General features: G+C 40.7%; 1 protein-coding gene and 1 long non-coding RNA gene across 4 annotated transcripts; one reads left to right on the top strand and one right to left on the bottom strand.

Annotated features, from left to right (window-relative positions):
* The first annotated feature begins 4,169 nt into the window (after positions 1-4,169).
* LOC113025251 (uncharacterized) lies at positions 4,170-7,387 on the top strand. Of its 3 annotated transcripts, none has more exons than XR_013910286.1 (5): positions 4,170-4,358; positions 4,987-5,107; positions 5,803-5,901; positions 6,600-6,783; positions 7,048-7,387. It is a non-coding gene; the product is annotated as an uncharacterized LOC113025251 (long non-coding RNA). The 3 variants fall into 3 exon arrangements; XR_003272776.2 differs by lacking the exon at positions 4,170-4,358 and adding an exon at positions 4,463-4,576; XR_013910285.1 differs by lacking the exon at positions 4,170-4,358 and having other exon boundaries at positions 4,585-5,107.
* Positions 7,388-7,559: 172 nt separating this feature from the next.
* LOC113025250 (uncharacterized) lies at positions 7,560-10,239 on the bottom strand. Its single transcript, XM_026172796.2, has 3 exons — positions 9,802-10,239; positions 9,411-9,692; positions 7,560-8,918 (listed from the first exon to the last, which is right to left on the bottom strand). The coding sequence occupies exons 1-3, from the start codon at positions 10,016-10,018 to the stop codon at positions 7,882-7,884; spliced, it is 1,536 nt and encodes a 511-aa protein (XP_026028581.2). The 5' UTR covers positions 10,019-10,239; the 3' UTR covers positions 7,560-7,881.
* Between the last annotated feature and the right edge of the window lie 3,416 nt (positions 10,240-13,655).

The raw sequence follows: 13,655 nt of genomic DNA, 5'->3' as shown, positions 1-13,655 counted from the left end.
CCCCGGGCAACCGCCCGTGTCGCCCGTTTAAAGAACCGCTACTGGCCGCGGTGGTATCGAGCGACGGACTCCAATGCAGAATGCGAACTGGGCTGGGATGTGATGGGCCCAGTGGTGGGATTTTTGTGCATGAAGAGAATTGTATTTTTTGCCAGTTTTAGAATAATCTTATCCAGTCTCAGTGGGAATTTTAGCATATCGAGAATATTTCATTATATACTTTTTTTCTTAGTATCTGGTTTGTTCTATTCCTGCTGTCCACCTCGTGGAATAAAAATGAATGAAACAATACTTTCCTGTCAAAAACAATATTTTAGTCAGGGCTAGCGGAAAGTTTCATATATATCATGAACATCTTTCCTCTTTGTCTTCCTATAGTTTAGTTTCATTTTCTTACCCCAACCGGTGGAGGCAGATGGCCCCTCCCTGATTCTGATTCTGCCGAAAATGGAGCTTTTCCTTCCCACTGTTGCCAAGTTCTTGCTCATAGGGGATCATTTGATTGGGGCTTTCTCTGTATTATTGCACAACCTTTATCTTACCATATATTTCAAGTTTATATGTTGTGAATTGGCTTGATTTAAATCAAATTAAACTCATTCAATTAAAACCAAATATAACTTGTAATCGAATCTATTCAAATGTAAAGTCCTCTTACTCAATTTGGACAACTAGCACTGAAAAATACACTGACATCCTCTGTTTCCCAATTAGCAGATCAGAGGTTGCTGTTTTATTCATGACTCAATACTTGAATGGTTTTAATAAACATTTAAAAAGGACATTGCTTCATTGTCTGATTCATTCTTTGTCTGTGTCAGTCCTTAATACACACACGTATACAATAATTCTAGTTGCCATAGTCTCCGGAGACGTGCTCTGTTTTCTCATACTTCACTGTTTACCTCATTCTGCCCAATAAAATGTACTAATTTTTGTAAACAATGACTTGTTTTATGCCATTAAAAAAACTGTCTCCATATGAGGACGTACTTGAAAAGAAAAAGTCACCACTTTGCATTTTACAAATCAAGTAAACAAACACGGGGCTATTTATCATATAACTAACTTTTAGGTATGTGGGACAGAAGGATAGGAGCTTTAAATGTGCCTCCATAATTATTCTAGAGTCTTTACAGTGTTCAGCGCCTGCTGTGATTTGGTGCTACATACATAAACTTGAAGTGAATTAATCCACCTGTTCTCAGGAGATCACAGGAAGATGACACCAAACATCAGAAGATCTTATTGTGCGCCACAGTAAAAGGCTGGTTTCTTGGGGCTAAAAGCACATAATAAACTACAGCAGAAGCTCACATAAAGCAGGAAATAAGCAGGCACCACTTGATCTGCTAATGCACGTTTCCCACTTTTATTGTTGCCTCATTCACTAACAGTTTAATGGTGCAAGATTACCATACACAGAATTAGGATATCTGCATGAGACATCTGGGGTTAACTGATATTAATTGTCAGAGGAGGAAGGTGGAAAATATCATGGCTAGTTTTGTTTGAAAGGCATCAACAGAAAAACACACAGAAAAAAGTGATGAGGTGAAGAAAGACACAATAAGTGTGCTGTCGTTTTAGATGTCAGCAGCTACTTTGTATAGTCCTATATCTCTGGTATTAGAAACAATTTAAATGAGTTAAAATACACCTTTATTTTGATAGAGTTCAGATGGATGCCTAGCATGACTAATGAGTATATCCTCCAAAAAAAACAAGACTTCTAATTCACTCAAACCGCTTTCTAATAAAGAGGAAGCACTAATGTAACTCACCTCCTCAGTCGAGCTGCAGGGGTTACATTTTAGGTCTCCTTTTCCTCCCCCCCCTCTCTCTTACATTCAAACCCTCTCTCAGTTCACACTAGAACAGGCCGCCACACCATCATTTGGTTTAATATGAGTGAAACAACTAAACCGCACAGACTTTATTTGATCAGTTAGGTCAACCTTTTATTAATATCAGGGTTCATGCACATCTTTCAGGGTCAAATTCAAGCACTGTTTAAGCACATTCAAGGTCCATTTTCAAGCTTTTCCAGCACATTACCAAAAAAGAAGAAAGCATGTTTCACTTTGCATCACCTCAGTAAGACCATGTAGAAATTTAAACAAATCATCTTAGGTCGACTTAAATGTCTTTTATGTCTGTTTTTTGTTAAAACAGAGAAAAATGCACCTCACAAAATACTGAAAAAGGAAACGGTTGCCTTACATGCATATAGTGTACAAACTCAACAAACACGTTCCTCTTAAAAATTAAGATGTGCAAATGTGAACAAATCAACTTGTTAGAGATCTTCATCTCCCCTGTAAATAAACAACAACCCAGAAAACAAGAAAACTGCACCAAACACCACAAACACCAACAAATTAATGTCTTCTCATCAGATATTGAAGCTTCTTTCCTGTGTGACATAAAAAATAGGAGACAGATGTTTGTTTGTTTGTGTTCTTTTTAACTAGTTAAGCACCCACGCCCAGAAAAATGGGGACATTTTCGAGCAGGAAGCTCCCCCTTTTTGTTACCCTTTAGATGAATAGAGTTTTTTAATTAAATGCATATTCTTTCCTAAATGTTATCTTTTATAAAAAGTAGGATAATTAAAACAAACTTGTATTGTAGTTCTATTCCGTATAAAAAAAACTGTCTTGTTTTCTGTTGTCTGTTATATAATATTGGGGATGTTTGTGACAATTAATTTCTTAATTAATCAACTCCAACATGTTTCCAAGAAAAAAAACAACCAATTCAAAAAGATTACGCCGCCTCTCCTTCCTGGCGTGGCCGGCCAATTTCCCCAAATGGCGTCGTCTCATCCTTCCAAAGGGCATTAGAGGAGAGTAGGAAGGAAAACTACCATCTCCAGAAAAAAATGCAACAAATTGGAGAAGAGAAACTTCAACTGGAGGACAAGTGTAAGGCAAGGCAAGGCAAGTTTATTTGTATAGCACAATTCAACAACAAGGTGATTCAAAGTGCTTTACAGAGACATTAGAAACAAAAACAAATAAAAAGCATGATTTAAAATTGATTAAAACAATCAAACAAACAAACAAACTAATTAACAAACAAACAAACAAACAACAGTATATAAAATCAAAACAGATAAAATCAGAACAGTAGATAAAATCAGTAGTTAAAATGTTAGTTTTGAAATTTAAGCTTAAAAGTGTGGATTTGGTGCTTTATTCAAATGCAGCTGAGAACAGGTGAGTCTTCAACCTGGATTTAAATAAACTGAGTGTTTCAGCTGATCTGAGGTTTTCTGGGAGTTTGTTCCAGATATAAGGAGCATAAAAGCTGAATGCAGCTTCTCCGTGTCTGGTTCTGACTCTGGGAACTGATAAAAGACCGGATCCAGATGACCTGAGGGATCTGGAAGGTTCATACTGGGTCAGGAGGTCACTGATGTATTTTGGTCCTAAACCATTCAGAGCTTTATAGACCAGCATCAGAACTTTAAAGTCTATCCTCTGACGGACAGGCAGCCAGTGTAAAGACCTCAGAGCTGGACTGATGTGGTCCACTTTTTTGGTCTTAGTGAGGACTCGAGCAGCAGAGTTCTGAATGAGCTGTAGTTGTCTGACTGATTTTTTAGGTAGACCTGTAAAGATGCTGTTACAGTAATCAAGCCTACTAAAGATGAATGCATGGACTAGTTTTTCCAGGTCCTGTTGAGACATCAGATCTTTTATCCTTGAAATATTCTTGAGGTGATAGTAAGCTGATTTTGTTATTGTCTTAATGTGTTTTTCTAAGTTTAGGTCTGCATCCATCACTACACCCAAATTTCTCGCCTGGTTTGTGGTTTTTAGGTGTATAGATTGAAGTTCTCTGGTGACCTGTAATCGTTTTTCTTTGGCGCCAAAGACTATTACTTCAGTTTTGTTTTTGTTTAGCTGGAGAAAACTGTGGCACAACCAGTCATTAATTTCCTCAATAGTTGGGTTGCGGTCACGTGGTTCTGATGACGTGCGGAGGCAGCGCGATTTTTGAGTGGAGGGCGGAAGTAAACATGGAGGACACTGTGGAGAGTCAGGAGAGCAGCTATTGTGCAACTTTAGATCCCGTTTCTCGGGAGAGATATAAACCGATAGTTAAAAAAATATATCGGACGTGATCCGTATTCTTTGAAAATGTCCGAATACACCACAGAAGTAAAGGAGTTGCCTACTATCGAGGCTGTGGATATCACCAACTACTTGGTCCTCCAGACTTCTTACTACACTAGGCAGCAAATGAAAGCTTTCAAGAGTCTGGAGGCGTACAATTTTTTTGTCAGCGGGTGGGTCCACAACCTTGGAACAAAACGTCTCCGTGATGGATACAGTTTGGTGTTTGCAAGGGTGAGTGTTTGTTCTTATATTGCTTTATCTTAAACACGCTAACAGGTAGCGGCTTTAACGTCAACAAACATGCCACATCCTTAGGACTTCGTTAGAGTGACAGTTGTTTGTTTCAAGGTAAGCCATTCTCAGCGGTCTAACGAGACACCTCTGAAGACTTGGGTAATTGCAAAGGAGGATGGAGAAGTGATTGCAGCTCATTGCAATTGTATGGCAGGGTTAGTAGCCTAATTAAGTAGGATGTTATTGCAATGAGAACACACACACATACACACACACACACACACATATACGCATAGGGCACTGCTAGCATTTTGCAGGTGTACTTCAGTAGTAGTGGGGAGAGAGTGTTTTCTTTTAGCTAAGAATTCATCAGCTAAGAATTTGTGTGATTGCCTTAGATCCCTCATGACACTCAGATGCATTTTTCAGATAGAGGGTAGAACTATTCAGTCATGTCATCACCTAGATAATGATTTCTCTATAGGCTGTTGAGAAAGAGTTAATGAATAAACATGTTACTTCAAATAAAGTGCCATTGCACATTAGTATTAGTAAGCTATGCATCATCAAAATGTACTGTAAATATTGCATTTCATGTTAAAAAGATTATGTGCTCTATTTCCAGACTATCAGAATCATGCTCGCACGTTGGAGCTGTTCTTTTTGCAGTTGAAGCTGGGGTGAAAATGAGAGCGACATGCACATCAGAGCAGTGCAAGTGGCTGATGCCATCTCATGTTAAAAAGGTAAGCCAAAAAGCAAAATGTAGGATAAAGAATGTTATATTGGGACTTCATGTGACAGTAGGATAAAATATCTTCCCCTATACTGCTACCTTGTCGTGGTGGGGAAGCTTGAGTGCCTCAATGACCCTGTAGGCTATACCGGCGGGGGCTTCAAGCTCCTGGTAGATCTAATCAAGCCGGGCAGGCTGCAGGTGAGGGGTCAGACAAAAGGCAGTACTTTAATAAATGAAGAGTTCTATTCCAAAACGCTATAACAGCATTTAAAAGCCATTTCCTTTTTCATGACTAACATAACCATGACTGCAGAACCGTATACTGTATATCACACCCTTCTCATGCATGCCTCAACACCCTAGCACTTGTTTTCTGCGCACACACACACCTGACTGCAGCACTTTATATATTCACATTTCTCATGCATTCCTCAATACTCACAACTCCTCACACCACATTTTCATCAACATGGAACTGCTTACTTTCCACTCCTTTTATACCCAGCACATGGCACCTCCATCCCCACCCAACATACACACACACACTTCACTGCCAACCAACCACTATACCCAGCCTAAAACACACATACTCACTCCACTGCCATCACTGTTCAATTTCGAATATTTTTGGAAACGAATATATAGCGTTTTGGAAAAGAGCTTTTTAAATTTTAATGATCTTCTTTGGCTTAATTTTTCCAGATTCCTGCTTGCCCAGTAACTCTGATTGACTTCTCTTCAGCAAAGTCAAAAAAACGAAAGCTTGAGTGTTCCATTGATGGCTGCACAAGTACACAAAAGGTTGGGAAATCACTTCCATGCCCAAGAGTGCAGAGAGATTCAGAGACATACTGTAGGTTTTTTGAGAGTTTAAGCAAAAACTGTCCAAGGAGTGCAGCACTGATGTCTAGGGAACCTTACCACAAAGAATTTGTCCCCCAGTCTAGCATGCTTCCTAAAACTGTGCCTGAGTACAGAACACCAGAGACACTGCAGCTCCCCCCCAAAGACCTTGAAGAGCTATGCCTGGACTTCCAGCTTGAAGAGCTCACCCTGTCCCAAGTCCAGGCTGTAGAGAGGGCGACTCGAAGTCAGAGTGCAAGCAGTATTTGGTTTAGGCAAAGGGCTGGATGCGTAACTGCCTCTAAGCTGAAACAAGTTCTTAAGACCAACCCCCAGCAACCATCAAAGAGCTTGATCAAGGCCATATGCTATCCAGAGGCATATAGGTTCACCACAGCTGCTACAAGGTATTTAGGGTTTGATGTAGGGTAAGGCAGAGTTAAGATTTGGGGTATGAAACTGTCCATAACTGTAACTAAAAAAGTGTTATGAAGATGGAGGTTAGTTATAGGCTTATACGGCTAGGGTTATACAGGGTAAGAACTAAGTATAGTTTAGGGTAATGGCATATTGTATAATACATCACTTTACTGTTTTACACATCCAATACTAAGTAATAATTTCCTTTTCATGTTTGGCATGTGTACTGTTTATAGTTATGGATGCAAACATGAAGCACAAGCCAGAGGAGCATATGAGAAGCTTATGAGCCAGGAGCATGCAGGCTTCTCATGTATGGACAACGGTCTCTGGCTGAACCCCAAGTGGCCATACATGGGGTCCTCCCCTGATGGGATAGTCACTTGTGACTGTCATGGAACTGGCATCTGCGAGATTAAGGTATTGACTCTGTTGTAGTCAAGGCCATAGGTGTGACATCTTTCCATAAGAATCAGTGAACTGAGTAAAAATGCAGGAAATACCTTTTCTAATTTCTAATCTATTGTTCAATTAAGATAAGATGAGGCTTTATTGTCTGTGTCAAATAGACATTTGTTTTGGGCAATGAGAGATTATGATAACACAGACCACACCCATCATCTTTGCTTCTTCACTGTTTCATCAGATAAATCTTGATTGTTGTTCTCATCACTGTGATTTTAGTGCCCACACTCTCAGAAAGATGCGGTCAACCTGCGCATGCGTGCTGGGGAGAAGGGCTTCTGCCTCATCAGTGACGGGGATAATGTCACACTGGACCCAACTCATGACTACTATTACCAAATTCAGGCACAGCTTCACATTGCAAATGCAGAGTACTGTGACTTTGTTGTGTGGAACCGCAATGACATATTTGTTGAAAGGATTTTGCCTGACCTTGAGTTTTGGGATGATGCGATTCCTAAAGTTGAGTGTTTTTTTAGAAACAGTATACTCCCAGAAATACTGGGACAGCAAGTTACAAACATACATGTGTAATGTGATAAAAGGACGACAACATAATGGCATTTTGAATATTGTTATGACCTGATGGTAGTCATTATGAGTTCTGGCTATTGTATTTGCTCTGACGTAGCATTAGAGCACAAATTGTCATTTAATTTTATTGTACATTTAATTGTGTCATTTAAGTGTTGTGTAACACTACACAATGATTAAATGCTATTGAGGCAGCATAATAATACATTGGTGGTTTATTTACAAGATTAGACTTTTAAACAAATAAACAAAATAGATTGCAATCCATCTCACAGTATAATACTGTACAAACTGCCAGCACAATATGACAGTTGGAGAAAAATATTTCATTTGAAAACATTTACAGACTAATCAGGAGTCAGGACTTAGGTACTACTATTACTCTACCCTGTTCTACTTATCACCAGAGCCAAGCAGCAGATACTGGACACTACTCTTCCTCTCCACCCCCTTCTGTGAGCCGTGACAGTGACAAGACATTTAATTTTTTTTAACTGATTGATTACCACCCACCCCCCCTTACTCCAGTGGGACAACAGACTCGGAGAGATTTGATAAGGCACAACAAATTACCCCAATCTTGTCGATCAATGCATGTGTCTCACCTGGCTTTGTGGACATGTTCTCTATTGGCATAGCCCTGCTCTGCAGAATTTGATATTTCCTCCTGACTAAACCTATGACTCGCTCAACATGGATACGCAAATTGGCTATTTTCCTTGTCTCTGCCACTTCATAGGCTGACAGCTGTTTTCTCCCTTTAGTGAATGCCGGTGTCTGTAGTGAAGCACAGTAAAACCCCACATTATCGCCAATATTGAACCCACGATCTGCAAGGACAATATCTCCAGGTAACAAGTTCTTTAGGAGGCCACTCTCTATTGTGATCTGCTTATCGCTAACTCTCCCTCCCCAGGCAGAAGATATGTAAGTGACGTAGCCTTGGGGGGCAACACCAATCAAAAATTTTACAGTGTGATGGTGCTTGTAGTTGGACCAAGTTTGAGCTTGTGCAAGAAGATTAGATGGTCTCTCAATAAAGACTTCAAAGCAATCAACAATCACAGCCACTTTACATCCAAATGCCTGTCTGAAACTCAGTGGCATCGTAGCTTGAAGAACATGTCGCTCTGGCCACTCAATTAGGAACTCTAACCTTTTATGAAGTATGAGTATGTCAATTACTTTATGCCAAACTCTAGAAGCAGTGGACAGAGAAATATTGAACCTGAAAGCTAAATCTTTCAGGGGCAGATTTAGTCTCAGCCTCAGCAAAACTAGTATGAATTGTTCAAATTTGGACAACAAAGACATAGGTCCCGAGGTGATATAGGGCTCGCACAGTTCAAAAATCTGAATTAAAACTAAGAAGTTGGGGAGCCCTGTGTAGAACTTTGTCTTGTCTTCATTTTTTTCAAAAGCCTCCTGGCTGAACTGTGTGTCCAGAGCCTTGCTCCGAAGATCAACCAGCTCTGCTGTGTTCTGTCTCAAAACATCCTCCATCTTCTCGATGTCATCCATCGTCAGCTCTGTCTGGCATCCAGCATCCGCACAGCCTGCAATATAACAGTGGGGGAGCATAATCAGCATAATAGAGGCAACCTCAATTTTTACTCATTTTCACTGTAGGAGTTTTTTAGTGGGCTATTAGAATCTGGTGTAATGTGTTTAATTCACTATGTTAATTTAATGTAATTATTTTTTTTAATCAACAAAAAAACATGTTGCGTCTAAACAAAAAATATATTTATATGTTTCTCACCACAGAAACCTTACATTACAGATATCTTTACTTATCTGTGAAAGGAGACTGTCTGGAATCTGGCAATATAAGAACCATAGCAGTGTACAAAAACCTGTGGTGTGTGCCTGACGGTAATAAGTGCCACTTTTTCTTTTTTTCTGAATAAAATGGTATGGATTTACTCTGTGATTAAAAAATCACAAACATGTAATATGTAACTTGGACCATACTCATTACAGATAATGGCATCTTTTTCTCTTTGACATGATTCTTGTTTGTTTTACATCTCAGCACAATATCTTACCTGGATAAGTGAATGTCTCATTCACACTGAAGTCTTCTGGTTGTGGATTCTCAGCTGGAAGCTGCAGTTCGGGGTTCTCCACTGTCACTAGGCTCAAATCCGGGCTCTCAGCCGTCTGTTGCATATCCAAAATCGCCTCTGCACATCGATGCTGTTCTGCCTTAAGCTTCATTCTTTTCTCTCGTTTGAGAACTGATTCCGATCTGGGTTTTCGTTCGTAGCCGAGATTGACCGTCGGAGCCCAGTCCTCCGACTCTTCGTCATCCAAAGCACTTGGGCAGCCTATAGTCCCAATCAAGTCAATATTAGACTACTAACTTAAAAGCACTAAGTAAACGAGAATTTAACGACAACCTAATGCTAATAAGTTCGTTTGCAAACATAACATTACCTCTGACGAAGTGGTCGCTGCAGACACGGGCATTGGCAGACTCTGCTCCTCCCGACTGTAAACGTAAATTTAAAATCCATTTTTTCCTACGTTTTTCGGTTAGAATTTTCCATTTTTCTCCTCTTCGTTGGGCTATTTTTGGTACCCTAAAATACCGTTTATCAGTTTCTCTGGTCGACCTACTGGAGCATCCGTAAACACAACAGGACATAGGCATTTTGCGTACTGTCTGTCTGTGATTTTGCGCTTATCTTTTTCACTTCCGACCGCCAGTCAAATTTAGCGCTTTACGTCGACGTCACGTCTACGTCAAATGAAACCTAGCTATACATTTACCAAGAGCCTGTACAGGGCCTCGGTCTCCTGGTGACATTGTGATATATATTTGTGTGTCATCTGCATAGCTGTGGTAGTTTATTTTGTTGTTCTTTATAATCTGTGCTAGTGGGAGCATGTAAATGTTAAACAGAGGGGGTCCCAAGATGGAACCTTGGGGAACTCCACATGTGATACTTGTCTGCTCAGATGTGAAGTTACCTATTGATACAAAGTATTTCCTGTTTTCTAAGTATGTTTTGAACCAGTTTAGTACAGTTCCTGAGAGACCTGCCCAGTTCTCCAGTCGTTTGAGTAATATGTTGTGGTCAACTGTATCAAATGCTGCATTGAGATCCAGTAAAACTAAGACTGACATTTTTCCACTGTCTGTATTCAGACATATGTCATTAAACACTTTGGTCAGAGCGTAGCAATTATTCTGTTTTAAGAAGTAACTGAGCTGTTGAGAAACTGCTTTTTCAATGATCTTACTTAAAAATGGGAGATTTGAGATCGGCCTGTAGTTGTTCATTTGTGTCTTGTCAAGATTGTCCTTTTTCAGTATAGGTTTGATTACAGCAGTTTTTAGTGATTCCGGAAACACACCTGACATTAAGGAAAAGTTGACGATCTGTAACAGGTCTGACTCTAAAGTCTTTGAGACCTTTTTGAAAAAACTTGTTGGCAGGACATCTAAACAGCAAGAGGAGGAGTTCAGTTGACCTAAGATGTCCTCCAGGTCTTTGCTGTTAATAGGGTCAAACTGTTTCATGGTGTTTAAACAGTTTTTCGGTGGACACAGTACATATCCTGGATCTGCTGTTGATGTACCAACTGCTTGTCTAATCTTTTGGATTTTGTCTGTGAAGAATTTGGCAAAGTCATTGCAGGCCATGGTCGAATGAAGTTCAGCTGCCACTGACACAGGAGGGTTTGTTAGCCTGTCAACTGTAGAAAATAAGACCCGAGCATTATGGCTGTTTTTAGTGATGATGTCAGAGAAGTAGGATCTCCTTGCACTCCTCAGTTGTAAATTATAATTGTGAAGTTTCTCTTTATAGATGTCATAGTGAACCTGGAGGTTTGTTTTTCTCCATCTGCGCTCAGCTTTCCTACACTCTCTTTTTTCATTTTTCACTAGTGTGGAGTTTCTCCATGGAGACTTTTTCCTTCCAGAGATAACCTTCACCTTAATGGGAGCAATTGTATCCATTACATTTAACATTTTTGCATTGAAGCTATTGACGAGCTCATTGACTGACCCTCTGGACAGATCAGGTGTTAATGGGAAGACCTGGTTAAAGATCTCACAACTGTCTTCAGTTATACACCGTTTTGTGATCACTGCTGTTGATATATTTGTGTGGGCTGAGATTTTACTTTCAAAGAAAACACAGTAATGATCAGACAGGCCCACATCAGACACAGTAACCTTTGAAATGCTCAGGCCTTTGGAGATCAGTAGGTCAAGAGTGTGTCCTCTATTATGTGTGGCCTCTGTTACATGCTGAGTCAGCCCAAAGTTGCCCAGAGTGTTACTCAGGTCTTTAGTCCCTTTGTCCTGAGGGTTGTCCACATGGATGTTAAAATCCCCAACAATAATTACACAGTCAAAATCAACACAGATCACAGACAGCAGTTCACTGAGGTCATTAAAAAAGTCTGTGCAGTATTTGGGAGGCCTGTAAACATTAAGAAACACAACTTTGGATGGGGCCTTCAGCTGTAAAGCCACATATTCAAAAGACTGAAAACTTCCATGAGATAGCTGCTTACATTGAAATGATTCATTAAATAAGACAGCGACCCCTCCTCCTCTCCTGCTCACCCTGGCCTCACTGATAAAACTGTAGTTAGGAGGGGTCGTCTCGATGAGAACAGCTCCACTGTTACTTTGGTCCAACCAAGTTTCAGTTAAAAACATAAAATCAAGGCTGTGTTCAGTGATTAAATCATTAATTAAAAATGTTTTCCCAGCTAAAGATCTAATGTTTAATAAAGCCAACTTAAGTGTTTTAGAGGCATTACTTGTCCCCTCGTGTTTGGGAGCAGTCTGTGGCACACAAGGTATGTTTACTATATTTAAAGATCTTTTAGAGTGTAGCTCTCTGTGTTTTGACCAGGCCACATGTCTCCTTCCGTCACCTGAAAGTACAGAAATTTTAAAACCTTCTAGTAAACAGGGTCCCAGCTTCTCCTGGGAAAAGTCATCACTGCCATAATCCTCGCAGCCCGGACCCTCCACACATCACACATCAGACTGCAGGGACAGAGCATGAAGGTGGTAAGGAGGAACTAAGGGGGGCGAGGCTGGGCAATGTGGCTTCGATTGCTCTGTTGAGGGTGGGGCTCGATGGCGAACCTTTGGCTGCTCTGGTGGGGGGTTTATGGGGGACAAAAAGGGATTGGGCCGGGGGGTAGATCTGAGCCCAGCATTGACCCGCTCCATCATCTCCTCAGTGAATTTCAGGTGTGGGGAGGAGGGAGAAAGGGAGGGGGAGGAGGGTGATGGGGGTGATGGCCTGTCAGGGGTTTGGGGGACTGGGGAAGATCGTGGTCCCTGGTCCTGGTCGTTGGTGTTGTTGAGAGAGTTGGAGGCAAATAGGGACCTCTCTTCTAGCCTCAGATGTCTCTCCTTTCTGAGGCTCTTCCTGGGTGGGGGCAGATGGAGCTCCTCCTCAAGGTTTCTGCTGGGCTTTGTCTGTTGTTGGAGTACTGTTTGTTCCTCTTTATGAGATAACTCCTCGTTTATCTCAGCCTTGGCACCAAGCACAGATGGATGACGTATGGAATAAAATAAGTTGGAGGTGAACAGTTTCACCCTTGACTTGTTAAAATTAAATCCATTTTCTTTAAACAGATGCCTGCGTTCCCAAAAAATATTAAAGTTGTTGATAAAAAGCACTGAGTGGTCAGCACATGCTGATATAAGCCATTTATTCAGTGTAAACAACCTGCTGAATCTCTCGTCTCCTCCTCTGACCGGCGGTACAGGTCCACTGATGAATACAGCTGCATTCAGAGAGTTTACAGTATTTAATAATCCAGTAAAGTCCCGTTTCAGAACCTCTGACTGTTGTTTGGACACATCGTTTGACCCTGTATGCAGAACAATGTTTGTCACAGTTGGATATTCATCTGCAATTAGAAGAAGAATTCTCTCCTTCAGGTTGTTGACCATATCGTTAGGAAAGCAGAGGACTTTAGTGTTCTTAACGCACATCCTTTGTACATCCTTTACGGCAGAGTCACCCACAATCAGAGTTTCAGGCCTAGCCTTGAGCTTTCCCTGTGGCCTTTTACTTTTCAAAAGATTTTCGGACCTTACTTCGCTACTTTTAGATGGATGGTTGTCCGATAGAGATCCAGGGTCCTTTGATAGTGGAGCAAATCTGTTGTGCAGTTTCACATTCAGTTGTTTTGGAGGTTTGTTGTTAACCTTCCTATTCAAGTGTAGACGAATGGAAGCCCAAAATAAAGAGCTGGAAGACAGACAACAGCGCCAGCCGGACATAAAAATTATTAATGAGGGCTGG

This window comes from Astatotilapia calliptera, chromosome 7 (genome assembly GCF_964374335.1).
Source record: "Astatotilapia calliptera chromosome 7, fAstCal68.1, whole genome shotgun sequence".
NCBI classification, from domain to species: Eukaryota; Metazoa; Chordata; class Actinopteri; order Cichliformes; family Cichlidae; genus Astatotilapia; species Astatotilapia calliptera.
This window is presented reverse-complemented; position numbering and strand designations above follow the sequence as displayed.